At 41.1% G+C, this 19,839-nt stretch overlaps 1 protein-coding gene across 1 annotated transcript; it reads right to left on the minus strand.

The window, feature by feature from the left end:
* Positions 1–623: 623 nt before the first annotated feature.
* On the minus strand, positions 624–18,337 carry GPR179 (G protein-coupled receptor 179). Its single transcript, XM_075177024.1, has 11 exons — positions 16,541–18,337; positions 8,901–9,009; positions 8,075–8,159; positions 7,693–7,886; positions 7,179–7,247; positions 6,973–7,082; positions 6,641–6,879; positions 6,315–6,453; positions 5,720–5,825; positions 5,495–5,641; positions 624–3,373 (listed from the first exon to the last, which is right to left on the minus strand). The coding sequence occupies exons 1-11, from the start codon at positions 17,518–17,520 to the stop codon at positions 971–973; spliced, it is 4,581 nt and encodes a 1,526-aa protein (XP_075033125.1). The 5' UTR covers positions 17,521–18,337; the 3' UTR covers positions 624–970.
* Between the last annotated feature and the right edge of the window lie 1,502 nt (positions 18,338–19,839).

The following is a 19,839-nucleotide window of genomic DNA, read 5'->3' on the forward strand; positions in this document are numbered from 1 at the left end:
TGATACTTTCACAGTTTTCACCAAGTGGATTTTCTGGAGTAGGTGCAGATTGCTCTTACTGGGGGGTTTTCAAATACAGGAGGGTGGGCATGTAGCTTGAAATGCACTAGCTGGAATGTTGGGCTAAAATAAAGTGCAGGCCCATATTGTTTATATATCAAGTACAGTCTGCATGTGGTTTACATGCTTTAGCTGTTAAATAATAATAATAATAATAATGATGATGATGAGTGATTGATTGTGATACCTGCAAAATGCCATTGTATTGCTGTAAGGAAGAACCCGAAGTGAGCACAAACTCGTAGGATAATCCATTTATATCGATTGCCTCATTTTTAGGTCAATAAAATAGGGTTGTCAGATGAATATCTGCTTGGCTGTGCATTGATCAGTCAACCTCACTAATGGATCTGAGCACTGATTAGCCAGTTCTCTCTAATTTGGCGATGGAGTGACTGAAATGCGCCTTAAATGTCGGTTTTAGTACAAGGTACTAAAGCCCAACTAAATTGAAAAAAAAAAATAAAAAATTCAAACACCTTGGAAATCTGACATGTTTAAAACTATTATGGTCTCATATAGTTCCTTTAAATACAGTACGTAAAAGCTACCAAACCAGCAAGGAAAATGAGGAGTGTTTTATTTTTCATATTCGGGCACAAACAGTGGATCAATTTTATCATACAACTTTGTTTTTATCTTGACAGAACAAAGTTAATTTGCAGATCAGGCAAATGTGTCTTATATGAGTTTATAGTAACACTATCCATTCTTTCTTCATTCTCACATACACACTTTTGAACACAAAAACCTGCCACACTTCACTGGCTACTCGCCATTCTCCTTTTCAGTCCACCTCCCACCCAAGTCCTACTTCAGACATTTTCATTTGTAACCACCACATCCACCATCTTCCACACTGTTTATCCTTACACTGAAAGAGTTGATTTGGGACCCCCATTGATTAATATTACTGAAAGTCCCATGGACACACATCCGCTTTGCTGGCTGGGACCTGGGTCTCGCTGACTTTTAGAGTCTCTTCATGCACTTCCCAGGGACAAATCTCGGCCAGTCGGCTTGAGGTTTCAACCCCTGTGGCCACTAAATTGTTTGCACCCAGTGTGTGTTTGACACTGCTACCCTGCTCGCCAGAATATCTTTTGCTTTTTTCCACCAGAGAGTGGTGGTAACGCTTATAATACTTTGCAGTGGTTTCTGAGGTATACAGATCACCGATACGACCCTCACTCTTGCTCATGACTTTGGTTAGTGGTCGAGGGTCCTCGCTTGACCAACTACACAAGGAATCTTGCTTACTTTGTGACTTGTACAACTGGCCCCTAGAGGTCTTGCTTGTTTGTGATGGCTCCCAGGTTGCTGCACCTTCCAGCCCCTTGGAAGGAGGTTCCCAGCTATGGCTCTGTGACTGACTCAAGGTTGCTGGAGTACCTTCAGAATCTAGGCTCTCCCAAGGGCATATTTCCCCCTTCCGTACTTCCAAATCCAAGCTGTCAGAGGTTTTAGACTGAATGGGACACCCTTCAAATATCTTGCTCTGTGACTGGCTGAGTGCACCAGGGGAGCCTCCAGACTCCTCACTCTCCCAAGGACACACTGCATCTCTTTGCCTACCCAGTACTTCAAGCTTCATTGCCAGATTGTGTCCACTCAGGCCTCCCATTTCCGCTTCTACTCTACCTGTTTCCCACGGACAAATATCTCTTCTTGCTTGCCCTGCATCCTTTCCTTCCCAAGGACAGATATCCAGTCTTACGCTCTTTTCTTCACCCTCCCACACATTATCATTATTAGCCTTTTTACCTTCTGCAGGAGGGCTGTGAAAGGAAAGATTGCTCCCCGATTGACTGAGAGGACCTCCTGGACCTTCACTATCTGTGCTCTCCCATGGGCATATTTCACTTCTTCTGCTCTCCACACTATTTGATTTGTGTGGGACATCTCTAGACTCCTCCATGCTTTCCCAAGGACAGACTGTCTCTTTAAGCTGGCTCATTCTTTCTAACCTGCTGACTGAAGTATGTTTGGATGTTTTGGGAGTAGAATTTTTCTCCTCCTGTTCCCTTTTGTTGTCTATGTATTTTTCTAGATGTGGGGAAGAGCAAATTGGCACCTTTTCTGCCTCATTCAAAGCTGGAAGCTTTAGCTTCTGGTCCAATATAGAATTTGATTCGGTCTCCCAAGGACAAACCTCTTCAAGCAGCTGTTTTTTGGCATCCACTGTTCCCTCCACGGACTCTCTCATCCTTTCCTTATGCTCCTTTCCCACAGTTGTTCCTTTAAATGCTCTGACTGCAAGAACCAAACTTTTTAATGTACTCTTGTGTGGTGGTCTTGTGGATTCCACTGGCTCTGGTTTCTTCACCACTGTAACTGTTGTCTCTGAGGCTAATCCTTTGCATACCATACCCTCTACACTTTTTGCTGCCCCTGGCCTAATTGTGAGAGAAGAACCACCATTTTCATTCTTTGGTTGCCCACACTGCTGATGTCCCTCTTCTGGACTCCTGGGCTCTTCACTACTACCTAAACTATGGTGCTTCCCTCCAATTTCCCCCTTTTTTATTCTTGAAGTATGTGGTTTTCCTGATGAATGGGAGCTGTCCAGGCTACTGCATTTTCCAGGTGCGTAGGTGACATGCTTCTGAGACCGATTTTCAGATGGTAGTGGGAGCTCTTGCAGCTCCCATGGGCAAACTTCTGCTTTGTCAAAGCTGCCACCTAATAAAGGATTTCGGCTTCCTTCCATAGTCTGCTCTGTGGAGATGTCAGTTAGTAGTGGTCCCTTCCCTCTAGCACTTCCCATCATACTATGTGATTTCTGTAGAGTCCCAGGATACAAACTCAATGGCTTCTTATCAGCTAGCAGATTGTGGGCACTAAGAGATTTACAGACCAATGGGGCCTGACGAAGAGAATCCCCGCGTGAACGCAGAGATACATTCCTAGCAAGATTCCGTCTCATTAGGGAGTCCCGTAAGGAGGCATCCCGGGCTGAGCTCTCCAATCGTGGGGAAGTGGCGCCACTATCCTTGGATTCTTGCATGTGGTCATATGTACTATGTGATTTTCTTAAGGAAAGAACTCTCTGCCTCAAAGACTCTTCACGCAGTTTAACACTACTACTGTCCTGTTGCCTTCGCCTCTGCCCTCCAGTGGATCCAGGTGATCCCTCACGTTCCTCGCGTCCACTTTGCTTTGTCACAGAATCTGGGATTTCAGTGATGCGCCGAATAATGGAACGGCCAAGTCCCCGGCGAGAGCTGCGTTTCTTCTGCAGGTGAGGATTATTTAGGGTCATTTTTTTTGTTTTGTGGACTTCCAACTGTGCATAAAGCTTCTTCAGCTCATCCTGCAGACAGCAATGTAAAAGGATTAAGTTAATAAGTAATGGACATTTGAGTATGTCGTATATTGGAACCTTTTCTTAACATGTAATAGGTAGTTATTCAGAATGTTCCCTTTATCTATTGTATGTGTTGTCCAAGCAAATGTGATTTCATGGCACCAGCAGGTCACAGTGTACTTAGTGAAATAATCAACTCCACTTAACCCAGCGTTACCAACTAGCCATGAGCTACATGAAAAAAGATATTCCTGCCTGCTTCATTGTATGAAGGACGCTGGAAAGTATATGAAACCACTGGTCAATGTAAGGCTGGTATGAGCGTCAGAGGTGAATGTAAATTATGGGGTCACTGGTGCTAGTATATTATGAGCCACCGGCCTGTATATGGGGTCACTGGTGCTCGTATACTATGGGACTCAAACTGGTATAAGAGAGTCATTGGTGCTGATATACTGTGGTGGTAATATTGGTGTTGGTATACTATGGAGCAATGGTGCTGTGTTACTGGAGCGACCTAATTAAAAGTAATTCATAATAAATAGATTAAATTTATATACGTCATTCTTAAGTGTAGGTATAATTATAATTAAAGCTTTAAAGTGCATATATCCATATAATCTTCAGTTGTAGGTATGAAATAATGCATTGTAACTTTATGTATTAAGACTACAGCTCAGACAGAGAGATAAGTGAATATTCTAGACATAGATTAGATATGACCACTTTGAAATAGACTGCATATTGTTTTGTTTTGCTATAATATATGTTTATAATGCAAGCATTAGATGTAGTGCTACTGCCACATGCTGTTATTTATGCAGTGTATAGGTGTGTGTAATATATAATATACAGTACTACTGCCATCTACTGTCTAAATTTAGTATTTGGATTATAATTACATCTGGGATATAAGGGGTGCAGAGTGAGGAGGAGATTCTTAAGATTCTCCCTGGTGGATGAAAAGACATCATGGATGCCCCAGTAGCCTTAGTTGTCTTGGAAGTGATGTGTCAAGATAATTCAAGACTATTGTAGACCTCCTTAATCAAAGCTTAGTAAAATAAAAAAAAAATATTACACAATTTAGGCCACATTTAGAGTTTGATGCATTTTGCACTCTGATTTACATGTGGATGTTGAGTCACATGTATCTGAAGAAAAAAATAAAACAGTAGTATATATGTGTCAGGCATACCTCAGTATATTTATGCCCCATATTAGCATATATAATATAGCCATGACACTAATGCCTAAAGTATTATCACCTGTAGGGGAAAACAGCCAATCAGAATGGGAGATGTATCTAACGCTCATTAGGTCGCATCTCCAGAGGGTGAACTACAATTATGTGAATACTCCCTTACTGTACTCAACTTATGCTTCCCTGTTCTCTTTCTACCTTTCCTGGTTTAAGGGCCTGCAGATTTAAGATGCACACAGATCTACAACACATTTTGGTACAAATGCACAGTATGGAAATGTGTATATTTACTCCAGAAGAATTGACATATGTCTAAGTCTAAATGAGCTTCTTTGTGTCATTTGCTATTTCTTCTTTGTGCTAGTTTTTTTTATCACTGTAATCTTGATAACCTAGCACCTGATTGTATTTTGGGTCATTGATGCTGGTACACTCGGAAGGTACTGTGGGGTAGGTAGGGCCACTGCCATGCTGTGAGGCATATCTTGCTATATTATGGGGCACAAGGTAATCTGTGTGGTCACTGGTGCTGTATACTGTCTGGCAGGTTGATACATGGCAGTGGCTAGAGCTCTTATAGATATGGAGTCATTGCTGCTAGTATACGATTGGGAAACAATGCAGGTTCATTGGTGAAGGAAAATTGTGGGGCACAGGGCAATATGTGGGGCTCTCCGATAAGGTTGTATCTAAAGACCCTTATGCTGCAATGTCAGTGGGGCAGGTTAACTGTAGAGCATGGGCTACTATGTGGAATCTGTTTTACTTCTATACTCTGGAAGGACAGGTTGGTATACTATACGGGTATTTAGGGCTGTATAATATACTTTTCATAATGGCCTTTGAATCATTTTTTCAGTGTTTGCTGCTCACTGCAAATCTTTATTTACAAAGCTTCAGATTTTTAACCCTGACTGTCATACCCTGATGTCATCGGGATCCAAGCTGTGCTCACTCCAAGCTGATGTGATGCTGCTATTTAGATTGGAACGGGAACGTCTCAAGTCCAGTTCATCTTCATACACCTCTGCTGCAATCTCTTCCCTTGGAGGACCTCCTGCATGCAAGAACTAACACAGCCACTTACATTGGGATTGGTGAGAGAACATCTCCTACATAAATGTATGAACACACGTATTATAATTTACCTTGGGCACAAACAGCAGGATGAGTGTCATGGTGACTGTTCCATGTGCATGAATGAAGAACAGAAGCAGCGTCCAATCCGGGTGAAGAGATGGAACCATAATAAACCTAGAGTGGAGGGAAAAAAAAGTGTAATGGACCTTCAGAGGATAATGATTTTGATATTGCATTGCATGCTATAGGACACTGTTGGCTAACCTGTGACACTCCAGGTGTTGTGAAACTACAAGTCCCAGCATACCCTTCCAGCAATAAGCTGCTATATATTGCCAAAGCATGCTGGGATTTGTAGTTTCAGAACACCTGGAGTGTCACAGGTTAGCCAACACTGCTATAGGACATAGTGGACAAGTGGAGCTGTGCTGATGACCAGGAGAACTATATGGTACAGTTTTTCGAGATTCCCATTCTACATTCCGTTCCCTCAAAAATCATGTTTTCTGAATATATAACTGAAAAATCATTGGTGAATCTATACAATTTACAACATTAGCTTGCTCACCTGGACACATGGAAGATTAATACTGATGTGGAAAGCTGAGGATTGAAGGACTGACTTTGAAGGATTTGCTTGTAGCTTGGTGTATCTGATCTCACCTGATAATGTGGAATGCAGTTGATATCAGCATCTCATTGTGTATCGCTACTCCCATATAACGTGGCTCATGGAAAGCAGAGGGCACAGTACGAGCTCCGTAACACAGGTAACTGCCCCAACACAGAAAGAGCAATTCAGCTGGAGAGAGAGCAGAGTGCATCCATTAACCATCTGTGTGTAAGATGGTATCTGAGCACCTCATTCTTAGTTACATTTTGTAGAATGTAGTTCATTTATATTTCATGGTTCTATAACCGCCAGTCCCATATTCTGTAGTTCATATTGAAATGTAACATGCAATGTGGAACCAGCATAGCAAACTCACCCAAAGACATCATGTAGTCCCAGCGGTCATAGTCACATGTATAAAAGATGAGCCCTTCTTGTGTTTGTGTGCGGATGACCACAGGAACACCTCTCTGTAGGTTCTCTAATGTCCCCACAGTCCATCCCACAAGGAGCCAGATGCAGACCACCAAGATCGCACATAACATGTGTAATAAACGCACACTTGTCATGTAGGGCACACGCTGAGCAGTCCTCGATAGGAAAATTTTCATCACCCTGTGTCATTACAAGCATGATAAATTGGTATTGTATATTTACATATATCAGCTCATGAAATCATTTATGACCGATTATATCCCCAATTCTCACCTGTAAAGTTTAAGCACAATGGTCCCATATACCGTACAGAACCCAAGAAGACGGACCCAACGAAGAGCCATACACCGGAACACACCTGGTTTAAAATACACGATGAATACCTGAAGTACAAACAGGTGTTATGAGAGAAGGGATCACCTATCTTCAAGCTCATTTGTTGTGACAGGTGCAATAAACATTTTTTTTTCCCCACTCACTGGAAAGTAAAGCAGCAGTGACCCGAACAGAATTGTTTCCAGAAGGATAAGACCTGAGGCTCGTATCCTCTGTATGGGAAGAGACAAGGTGCAGGTGGTAATAGTCAGGAAAAGGATGTTAGCACACAGAGAGCCAACCTTTTGGCACTCCAGCTGTTGTAGATATCATGATTCATAAATCACCATGAAAAAACCTTCAGAACATATTATATTCAACATTTTCCCATTAGATAGGGTTAGTGTAAGGTAATCCATGTTTTGATATTATCCATATTTTTTATTTTATTCTATACATATATATCCATACAAATCAAAGTCATCTGCTCTGTACATGGTAAACAATGTTAATTTTTTGTGCAGCAAATACATCTTATCTGGTAGGTAAAAGATGTTCTTGCAAAGTCAACAAGCAGCTAGAACTACAGAACATCAAAAAAACTAGTAGGTATCATTATGGTATAAAGCGTGGTTCTGGAGGCACAGTTCGTGCTCAGTCTGGAGGTCACATACTCACTTTGCTCTCACGGAAGTTATAGGACACCAACATACTCAAGAAGACCCCCATCATACCAGTAGCTTGCAGGGACAATACAGTAACACGGAGAGCCCAGTCTTCTTCCACCAGACAAGGAGAATCATCCACGCAAGTATCACAGCCCTTACTACAGCGCGTACAGGGAGTAATCCCAGGGTAAGAATTGTCTGAGCCTGCAGAGTATATACAGGTTATGGTGGAACACACCATGTAAAGTATATTTAAACGTATATACAAAGTTATGTTTACACAAACATATAATATATAAATCAGTAATAAATATATGTAGCTACATGTCTACATTTAGGAATACATATGTATGGACTCTGCACATAGATATACGAGCACAGTGATACGTTACCCTCAAGCTGTGTCCTGTAATAGCCTGGCTGGCACACGCATTGGTACTTGCTCAATATGGAGCCGTTTCTTTCATCCGACACGCACTAAAGGGGGGAATATGCAGCTCAGAGCATGCAAACTACATTCAACTACCAATATAGGACATTCTAACTACACACTTGTCCCAGAGATCGTCAATCTGTACATTTCAATACCCAGCCAAGAAACACTCCAAGCACAAACATAGTGGTGTTATCTGAAGTTGGTGATTTCAGAAATGTGTATATACATAATATATAGGATAATGCAGTCCCTACATATGTATTTGACATTGTACAAATAAGTTCATGCAAATTTAGCATTAACCATGTAAAAGACCATGGCTGTAAGTCAAGTGCATTTATACAATTCACAGGAAAATCTGAGGTGACTTGTAATATCTGTAATGCTTTAGTAGGGAGTGTGTGATTCCTTATAATATACAGATGGTTTCTACTAAATACTCAAATGATGACATCAGAACTCACTTTTATACACATATTATTTACAAGAGGTTACACATATATAACTTAGTGTATTATGCAATAATATTCTGACAATTACAATTAGATACAATGACCTGCTAATCTATCAAAGTAATGTGTACAACCATCATTTACAATAGATGTAGGCAACCTGTGTCTCTTTAGCTATAATAAAACTACAAGGACTTTCGCCACAGCTAGAGAACCACAGGTTGCATAAGGCGGATGTACAATTTTCCATCCAATACAGTATGTTCTGCTAATACTATGGTAAAGTACATAAGTATTCAGTTGTACAACTCTTCTGTAGATGCCCATTACCTTTGTACTGTTCTCATCACAGCTGTGAGTGTTAGCGAACCAAACAGGGTCCTGGGAGCATTGGTCTATCCCCAGACTCAGCAATCGCACATCCAGGTGTAAGGTTCCCCTATGGAATGCAGAAAATAATGTGTAACACTTAAACCATGCCTCAGGTCTCAACTATGGATCTCCTGCCAGGAGCACAGGGAAATATACCATGTAGGTTAAACTAGGGAGTAAATTCATATTTTCTCCCTGGAGGAAAGCCACAAAACATGTACTAATGATTAGTGACTAATGATTAGGATTAGGACCTTTACAAAATTAACACAGTCATATTACTGGTTGGTATATCTGATTTTGAGCTATAGCAGCAATGGATCAGGTTCAAATAAAAAGTGTAATATTAGCAATGGGTGAAAAGCAAAATGGGGAAGCTGATGGGGTAGGTGGCAACAAAAGGAGACAGGCAAGTTATGACAGAATAGAGGGTACTGATGTGTTAGAGCTTGATGTGTATTCAGATACTGATGACCTAGGGCACATATAAGGTAACTTGATGGTAGGATGTCAGGATGCTAATGGATGATGAAAAGAAATAATGTAAATATGTTAATATCAATGACGCAGCAATATACAGTCAAGTCCATAAATATTGGGACATCAACACAATTCTCATATTTTGGGCTATATACACCACCACAATGGATTTGAAATGAAACAAACAATATGTGCTTTAACTGCAGACTTTCAGCTTTAATTTGAGGGAATTTACATCCAAATCAGGTGCACAGTGTAGGAATTACAACGGTTTCTATATGTGCCTCCCACTTTTTAAGGGACCAAAAGTAATGGGACAAACTAAACAATCCTACATCAAACTTTCACTTTTTAATACTTTGCTGAAAATCCTTTGCAGTCAATTACAGCCTGAAGTCTGGAGGGCATAGACATCACCAGACGCTAGGTTTCATCCCTGGTGATGCTCTGCCAGGCCTCTACTGCAAATGTTTTCAGTTCCTGCTTGTTCTTGGGGCATTTTCCCTTCAGTATTGTCTTCATCAAGTTAAATGCATTCTCAATTAGATTCAGGTCAGGTGATTGACTTGGCCATTGCATAACATTCCACTTGTTAGCCTTAAAAAACTCTTTGGTTGCTTTTGCAGTATGCTTCGGGTCATTGTCCATCTGCACTGTGAAGCACCGTCCAATGAGTTCTGAAGCATTTGATTGAATATGAGCAGATAATATTGCCCGAAACACTTCAGAATTCATCCTGCTGCTTTTGTCAGCAGTCACTCCATCAATAAATACAAGGAAACCAGTTCCATTGGCAGCCATACATGCCCACGCCATGACACTACCACCACCATGCTTCACTAATGAGGTGCTATGTTTTGGATCATGAGCAGTTCCTTTCCTTCTCCATACTCTTCTCTTCCCATCACTCTGGTACAAGTTGATCTTTGTCTCATCTGTCCATAGGATGTTGTTCCAGAACTGTAATGGCTTTTTTTTAGATGTTGTTTGCCAAACTCTAATCTGGTCTTCCGGTTTCTGTGGCTCACAAATGGTTTACATCTTGTGGTGAACCCTCTATATTCACTCTTGTGAAGTCTTCTCTTGATTGTTGACTTTGACACATATACACCTACCTCCTGGAGAGTGTTCTTGATTTGGCCAACTGTTGTGAAGGGGTTTTTCTTCACCAGGGTAAAAAATTCTTCTGTCATCCACCACAGTTGTTTTCCGTGATCTTCGGGGTCTTTTGGTGTTGCTGAGCTCTCCGGTGCATTCTTTCTTTTTAAGAATGTTCCAACCAGTTGATTTGACCACACCTAATGTTTTTGCTATCTCTCTGATGGGTTTGTTTTGATTTTTCAGCCTAATGATGGCTTGCTTCACTGATAGTGACAGCTCTTTGGTTCTCATATTGAGAGTCGACAGCAACAGATTCCAAATGCAAATATCACACCTAGAATCAACTCCAGATCTTTTACCTGCTTAATTGATGATGAAATAACGAGGGAATAGTCAACACATGTCCATGAAATAGGTTTTGAGTTGATTGTCCCATTACTTTTGGTCCCTTAAAAAGTGTGAGGCACATATAGAAACCGTTGTAATTCCTACACCGTTCACCTGATTTGGATGTAAATACCCTCAAATTAAAGCTGAAAGTCTGCAGTTAAAGCACATCATTTGTTTCATTTCAAATCCATTGTGGTGGTGTATAGAGCCCAAAATATGAGAATTGTGTCGATGTCCCAATATTTATGGACTTGACTGTATCAAGAGATAAATATTGTGGCAAGTTTTTCCTGGGTATAGAAATACATCATTGATAAGAGAAAGGTCTACATTTGACAGTGATTTAATATAAAGGTAATCATGGTTGGGTAGAAAATGAACATTCATGTAGGTGAGTATTTGATATAAAAATTATGTTAAATGATCACAACATATGAACATATTGGAAGCTCAGTATAGGGTATTGATGGGTAAGATAAAGCTATACAGATATGATACTGATGGCTAAGGGCAGAATATAAACATACTGGTTGGATCATGTGTGCTATGAAAATACTTATGGTTAAGCAAGATTTGGACAAACAGTTAAATCCGTATATGTTAATACTGAAGGGTAGGACAGGAGCTAGACATATGAAAGATTAATAAATTAAGTTAATGATCTAGAAAAAAAAGAGACTATAAATTTATTGATGAATAAAGGTGATACTGATAGGTAAGTGTATGGTACAAAGATACCATATGTCATTTACAAAGTACACAATCATATTTAAACTTGCGGTGTGCTTGGATTAAGACAAGTGCCTCTAGATTCTCTCCAAAGCACATACATTTGTGGAGCAAGATCATGGCATTTGTTAAGGAGCAGAAGTTAAAAGAAGGAGTTAGACTGAGTGAGGACATTCCTAGCAAAGCACAAAGTAGATGAGTTTAGTACTGTGGAGCGCTGTAGAAACAAGATTTCCTTTTTGCAAAGTAAACTTATTAAAATGAGATAAAGGGGTGGAGAGAGCACATTGTTTAGTCCACAAAACAACTTAAGTTTTGTACCAGTTTTAGCTGCCAGTCTTTCAGGTCTTGCTCCATACTTTTAAAGGGACCCTTTCTGTGCCTCCATGTTGCATTTTTAGAAAGATGGCCATTTCTGAGCACAAACTGATCAATAGTAAAAAGCTTCACATCCAATAAAGTGTCACATGTAATAAAACCAAAATCAGCTCATTCCCCTAACTCTCATATTTATTTTAAGCCATAAATGAGGCTAAACCAAGCAGTGTTTTAGAAGAAAAAACATACAAAAGTTTATTTAATGAAGGGTGTGTCACAAAAATAGGAGGAGGAGGTTGGGCTATAATGTGATCTTTATACTTTTGCAGAGAACTGCTTGAAATGTTTCTGCCTCTCCTCATAACTAACAGCAGTTCCAGTCTATGCTGACCACCCAGACTCAGGATCTCCCCATATTGACAGTTGATTGTATTATATGAAGACACTGATAGTTAAGAACATGATATACTGGCAGGTGAGTGAATTATATAAATACATTCATGGATAAGGACAGGATCTGGAGATACTGAAAGGTGAGTGTATAATATGAAGATCCTGAGGGCTAAGGAGATGATCTGGATACTGAAATGTAAGAAGATGATCTGGAAATACTGAAAGGTGAATGTGTGATATGAAGAACCTGAGGGGTAAAGAGATGATCTGGAGATACTGAAAGGTGAGTGTAATATGAAGATCCTGTTAGGTAAGGAGATGATCTGGAGATACTGCAAGGTGAGTTTGTGATATGAAGTTCCTGAGGGGTAAAGAGATGATCTGGAGATACTGAAAGGTGCGTGTATAATATGAAGACCCTAATGGATAAGCAGAATCTGAACACACAGAAAGGTGAGTAAATTACACAAAAATACTGATGGATAAGGACAGGATCTAGATGTACTGAAAGGTGAGTGTATGATATGAAGATCCTGATGAGTAAAAACAGGATCTGGAGATACTGACAGGAAGGTGCATGAAAACAATATTTAATTAACGTGGAGGTACTAAATAAGTAGGAGATTGGACTATGATGCAACATTTATACTTTTGCAGAGCACCCCTTAAACCTTTTCCACCTCTTCGCACACCTAGCAGCAGTAGCAGACCTTGAGGTGCCTATGTGAACCATACAGGCACACTGGTGCAAAATCAAAGCATTTTACAGTATAATTACAGGATCTGCAGATGCTAGGAGGTGAGCATTGTATGAAGATATTGATGGGTAAGCACAGAATCTGGAGGTACTTACAGGTTAGTGTGTCATATGAAGATATGGGAGACCACTCACAAAGTGGAAAACAACAGGCAAAGAGCAATATCCCCTTTGATGCCTCGATTTCCGTTAACATGTATAGGTGTATTTATTAATGGAAATACTATTAGTTTGATTCATGGGCTGGTTGGGGGGGGGGGGGGGGAATAGGTATATTTATTAAATATTTTTTTATATTTATTAAATGTAAAAAAATAATTTAACGTCGAATTGGTTACATGGAGGGAGGTATATTTATTAAACGTGGGTGCTATTGATTTAATATCAGGACTGGTTCGAATGGTCTAGAGCAGTGCTCCGCAATCGGTGTGCTATGAGATCTTGGTAAATGTGCCGTGCCGCCATCCCTTGCTTCTTTTTGCCGCCGGGTTAAAAAAAAAATCCCCGCATGGGTTCTCACCCCCTGGCGCGACCGTTTTTAGCTAACCCCACTTAAAAAATTGTGCAATTCAATTGAAAAACAGGTAACGCTGCCCCTGCGCGTTAATCATTGGAGCTTGCAAATTTTTAGGGGAGTGAAGGGGAGGGTTTAACGCAGTCATGTATAAAAAAAAAGGATTGGCATACATTTGCATACATTAGATTGCATTACACAATCTTTCTATTTTATAATATCTACATACAGTATTTTGTTTTAGCATATTTTTGAATAGCTTTTAACGTGGCTGCCTCTCGCACACCCTATACTTTCAATAGATCTTCTACTTGAGCGCGATAGGACAATTTGAGCAACAAAAATGGTGCGTTAAAAATTGAATTGAATAGCGGGTAAAGTTAACGCGCACCAAAATGAAGAAAAAACGTGTTAAAATGATTTAACGAGGTGTTAAAAAAACAACTTGCGGTCAATTGAATACCCCCCTATGAGTTTATGGAGACATTATATTATTATATGAGTGTCCTTAATAATTTATACAAGAGGAGGGCGCAAATTTACTTTTTGCAGGGGGGAGCCAGACATGCTAGCAATGGCCCTGCGCAGCGCAATGCTTCCAACAGAAGAAAAAGCACATGCTCATCTCTCCCACGCATGTTCCTTTCCCAATTTCCCCTCCCACTGTACCCAGAAGTCCTGCTCACCTCCCTACTTATCCTTTCCCTGAGTATGGAGCTAGCACTGCCCCTTTTCTGTTACTTGCTGTGGTTATCCCTTTTTTGTATATTTTTGCTTTTGGTGTGCCACAGAATTCTGGGAAGGGCCGAGGGTAAGAAAAGGTGGAGGAGCACTGGTCTAGAGTGTTCACACATTGCTAGGATTTCCATATTTCAAGCACTTATTCCTCTTTCCAAACAGGGTCACAACATTCCAGGATCCAGACAAGCAGCTTTTGAGCTTAAGGAATGAACAGCAGTAGGTAGTGAAAGCTGTAAGAATAGGTAGGAGAGAGCAGGACCATCTGCCAACTGTTTTTCGATCACTCAGGACATTGTCCCGATCTAGAGGTGTGGTCCAGACCATTCTCTATATACACTGCATTCTTTATATACTACACTGTGGCTCTGACCATTCCCCCTCTAGGGGCTGGTCATGCCTCTCTGGTGGCACACCCTCTTGTTGGACTCTACCACTGCATTCCCGTGGTGGGCCCTTAATATCTGTCCGACACTGCACCCCTTTACCTCATTTTAATATGTTCGATGTGCAAAATGTTAAAAAAATATCCTTCTGCATGGGTCCCCAAATTGAGGTGCATTCACTTAATAGTTTACTAAGTTTGCCTTCACCCAGCTTCAACCAATGGCCAAAAAATTCAGCTCCTCTACAAACACTCACATATTGCCCCGTAAATCCATGTACTTCAGTGGAAAGCAAGGTGCTTTTACACTGTGCAATGGACACTTTACGCTTCAGAAATAACCTCCACAGGCAACAGGTAAGTGTACAATATGAAGATACTGATAGGTAAGGACAGTTTATGGAGTTACTGACAGGTGAGTGCATCATATTAAGGTACTGATGAGTAAGAACAGGAGATGCTGAAGGGTAAGAGTATAATATAAAGAAAATGATGTTAAAGACAGAATCTGGAGATACTGACAGGTGACTATAATATGAAGATACCAGTTTGTCAGGACAGTATCTGGAGATACTGAAAGGTGAGTGTATAATATGAAGATACTGGTGGGTAAGGACAAAATCTGGAAGTACTGATATACTGACAGCTGAGTATATTAACTACAAATAATATTGGATAAAGGAAACAAACATGAATAAGAAGATAATGATGGATAAAGCAGGAGATATATGATCTGTGAGGTTTGATGCGTAGATATGAGAGGTGAGCAATGGATCTGAAAATAATGATGGCTGACAAACATTTATAGTTGAATGCAGGATGAGGCTAGTTAATGGGGGAGGTTATGATACATAGCTAATGCTTGGTAAGGACAATAATAGGGTACAAATATATGACACAGCACTACTGAGTGAAACTACTAATTTGTATTAGATCTAGTTGGTGTATGAATAACACTTAGGATATGGATATAGTGGTGATTCAGTACAAGAAATATAAATGCCACAGGTTGGAAATATATTGTTGAGGACACATGAAATATTGTTGGGTGAGGTGAGGTTGTGAAAATGCTGATTATTGAGAAAAGGAAATATAGAGATTGAAGGGTTAGAATCTGGAGATACTGTATGGAGAGGGCTGATAAAAGGTATGAAAGAATGACATATGTTAATGTCGTTTAGTGTTTCGGGTTTTTAATATACCCATCTGTAACAATAACATCTGGAGAAATGTATGGATTATGGCAAAATATATGAACATGGGTTGTTGAGGCCTTTGCATTAGTGTTATAAGGGTAAGTGCTAATGTGGGTATGAATGTATTAATAAGTAAGGGGATACTGAGATGGAAAGGCAGGGGTATGCACATGCAGTTAGAACCTGGCATTTTAGGGCCATCTGTTCTCTTAGAGCTGGCGGACGGGAGATTTTCAGCTTAACAGCTGCTCAGTTTGAGGACGAATGTGAGTGATACAGAAATGACTGTGTGTTAGAGACTAATCTGAGGGGGGAGGGGGGAAATGGACAGGTGAGAGGCAGAATGGGCAAATACCAAGCAGTGTATAGAATTAGATAATTAATTTAACTGTACATTCATAACCATTACATTAAGTATGACCCAGTTACTATCGTTCCACTGAGAGTAATACTCACATTGTATCATCAACACAGACACTACAGATAGATTTTCAATCAGACCCTCTTCCCCCTCCCATCTGTTTTCCTTTCCCTCTCCATGTTCTTCAAAGATCCCATCTGTCCCCTTCCCTCACATGAATATGGAGGCTTACTTACTTAAACTCTGGACTCAGATCAGGTTTCAACCCATAAAATGCTGTGGACAGTGAGACCATCCATCCTTGTACAAATCGTCCCCGCTCACACTCCAGAAAGGGCTTAGACCACTGAACATGGTTTGGGTTCACAATGTAGCTGTCTCCCCGACTCCACTTGGGAGTTTCCAGACTCTGGAGGTCATTTAGTAAAATTGCTTTGGAAAGAGAGGGGTAGGTTTGAAAGCTGTTCCAGGAAACACGGTCTATTCTGTGTGTTACATGGTGAACCGATGAAGATAGGTCCTGAAGCAGAATTTCATGACCTTCCTTGGTGGCCTGAAGAAGCAGCTGGGGTTTGGAGGACATGGGGTGTGCAGTAAAGGAGAGCATTGCCCGATGTATATGTGGATCCCCCCCAGCCAGACTTCGTACCAAAGCATGATACCATTCCATATCCTCCCGTATGCTGGACTCTCTCATGTCACTTGCCTGGAATATCATGTTAAGGAAGTTGGTAGCATGCAGCAAGTAGTCTAGTGGCCTTCTCGCATGATGGAGAAGTGACTCAGGTGGTGATCCCTGTAGGTCTGTTAGCTCAAACCTCCTTGAGCAATTGGCTTCTGATAGAGAAAGAATGTCCCCTGAGTGTAGGAAGTGTAGAGCTGCTTTTTTTCCATCTTCATCAGGCTGGTCCAGATCAGGTGTAGAGGGTTCAGGAGGAGTTGTAGGAGTTTGGGATGTAGGAGAGGGCGAAAATGTAAATGGGGCTGAAATTGAATGAGTGGGAGAAGAGTCTGGAAGAGAAGGAAAAGATGGAAAAGATAACGTAACCGAGGGTGTGGGCAGAGGAGATGCAGATGTTGGCGTTTTAGGTGGGGTTGGAGTCGGTGTCCACTCTTTAATGGTATTGCTCCAAGAAGAGCTCTGAAAATCCTCATTGGCATGGAGAAACTGCTGGACATGATGGCACCATAGCAGCACCCACCATAACACTGCCATCTCTCTGTGAGGAAGAAATCATACCAGGGATTCCCTCCCTGTCAATCGTTGGAGGAGTCTTTCCCCCTTTTCTTGTGAACACAGACACCCCATCACACAGCAGGGCAGAATTCTTATCAGGGCATGAATCCCCAGTTGTCTGATACCACCTAGAGAAGAAACTCTCACCAATAGATCTCAGCTGCAGTCTCACATGTGCGCTGTGAATGTATTTGTTCTTCTCTATTACACTAAGATTCCCATGCTTGCTTCCCACTCCCTCCTGTCTCACCCCTCCTTCTATATTTCTACATCTCTATCCTGTGACTTTCCCTCAACAATTTCTCTCTCCATCAGTTTACTTCCCCCCTCTCCTCTTTTTCTCACTCTCTCAGTTGTCTGTCTTTCCAGATATATCTCTCTGCTGTTTTTCTCCCTCTCCTCTTCTGTATGTTCCTTTATCTCTTTCCTGCAACTGCCTCCCTCTCTATCTTGCTCCGTATGCTCTGTATAGTTGCTCCGCTTGCTATGTATACGTCACTTGGTTCCTCAATCTGTGCCTGGCACTGCCCCCTGCCCTGTGCCCGCTTCCCATGAGAGGGCTGCCTAATCCCTGCACTGATAGATGGATGTGTGAGAGCAAGGAATTCTGGGGCATGAGTGAAAAGACTCAAAGGCAAGGGAATAGAGTCTGGGAGAGGCAGATGTTACAAAAAAAAACCTGGCAAATGATTGGGGCACAATGTATTACATGGGGATGATGCTGAATAATGTGTGTGGAAAATAATGTAAAGATCAATGTTGTTAACGAATACATGTTCCTGTTCCTGCTGTGTATTATTTGTAAAAGCTCAATGCATTATCAGAGTTGCCGCTGAGGACAGATGTTTTGGGGAGATAGCCACAGTGAAGGGGGGGGGGGGGTGATGATGTGAGACATGGGGGTGTGGAGAATATGATGGAAAACATGTGGAGGCATGGATGATTAATGCAATGCCTATTTTAGAGGAAATGATAGCTACAATATAGGATTAGTTGCCTAGTGCAGAGCATCAGAGACAGACGTTGTCACCAGGTAAAAAAGGTCAAAATGAGATATGTTGTAAAAGGTAAAGCAAATTAGGTGGTGGGTGAGGGAGGGGGGGCTTGTGAGGAACGCAGACAGTTTATGTGGTGATAGTCTTGTGGGGGGGGGGGGGGGGGAGTGCTGTTCTGTGTTTTTTCCTGAGCTAGGAAATGCTGGTTGTGTCGTCACACACTAGCTGAAACTCCATGGCAACTGAGGCTGATTTCTGCCCCCACCATCAGCAACATCAGACAGTCTGCTTTGCAAAAGGGAGTTAGGAACACAGGACTTCTATATGATAGGCAGGGAAATCAACACAGACAGAGATAAGATAATGACAGACAGACAAGATAAAGAGGTAGAAGAGAGAAAGAGAGATTGACAAGCTGCCAAATAACTTTGCCACTGACTGTGGCAATGGTTGTCTGAACATTTTTTAGATATCAAGTTCATTTTAACATCACAATAACGGCTCTATTGAGTAAGCTCAGAAAAGCTCTATGTATCAAAGGCTACAGCTGTGCTAAGCATGGAGAAGCCTATTTAACAAGAATTGTGGAGGTACATGTACCGATGCCTTCTTCTTTTCACTATCGTCATCTCAGGATATATTGAATTAATTTTTGTTATTATTATTTAAATGGAGCATATTTTTTTTAAATTGGGGCAGTAGCAAAATATATTTTTGATATATATTTTTTGATATTTTATTTATTTTGCAAGTGGAACTGAAAGCCCAAGTCAGGGCTTCCCGTTCCAATGTGTAAACCAGCAAGCCGAGTCTCACGCATTCACAGATCCACCAAAAGTGTCCAGGTGAAGGTGTAAAATTACTCTTACCGCTGCCTGCCAGTATTGCCGGGCAGTTGAGTATCACTTTAATAATAAATTGCGATGATAACAGATTTTCTATCACTGTGATAAGCGACGAAAAAAAAAAAGGTGTTATTGCCACATATTAATAAATAGAGGCCCTAGCGAGAAAGAAGGATGGAGACAGCAGTTTTTAGGAGCAGCTATATAAGTAATAACCACATTACAAGGGAAATTGGATATGAATAAGGTGATAGTGAGAGCATGTCCCTGTCCTTCTCTGGAATACAGTCAGGATAATGTACAGGGTGACACCTAGCGATAATCACAGTCTGTCTCTCCCCCTTCCGCAGGCTGTATTTATAATGGACTCTCTCGCTGTGTCACTTCCTATTAGTGTCCTATGAGTGGTGAGAGCAGAAGGACAGATGGCTGGAGGGAGCCTGGGGAGCCAGAGATGT

Source organism: Mixophyes fleayi, chromosome 6 (assembly GCF_038048845.1).
Source record: "Mixophyes fleayi isolate aMixFle1 chromosome 6, aMixFle1.hap1, whole genome shotgun sequence".
Lineage (NCBI taxonomy): Eukaryota > Metazoa > Chordata > Amphibia > Anura > Limnodynastidae > Mixophyes > Mixophyes fleayi.

Coding starts and splice junctions, on each gene's coding strand:
- GPR179 (XM_075177024.1), bottom strand. CDS start 17,520: ATGGCAGTGTTATGGTGGGTGCTGCTATGGTGCCATCATGTCCAGCAG. Junction 9,010..16,540: donor GATCTGAGTCCAGAGTTTAA/GTAAGTAAGCCT, acceptor TGCATTCCATAG/GGGAACCTTACACCTGGATG. Junction 6,880..6,972: donor ATTGTGCTTAAACTTTACAG/GTGAGAATTGGG, acceptor GTAATGACACAG/GGTGATGAAAATTTTCCTAT.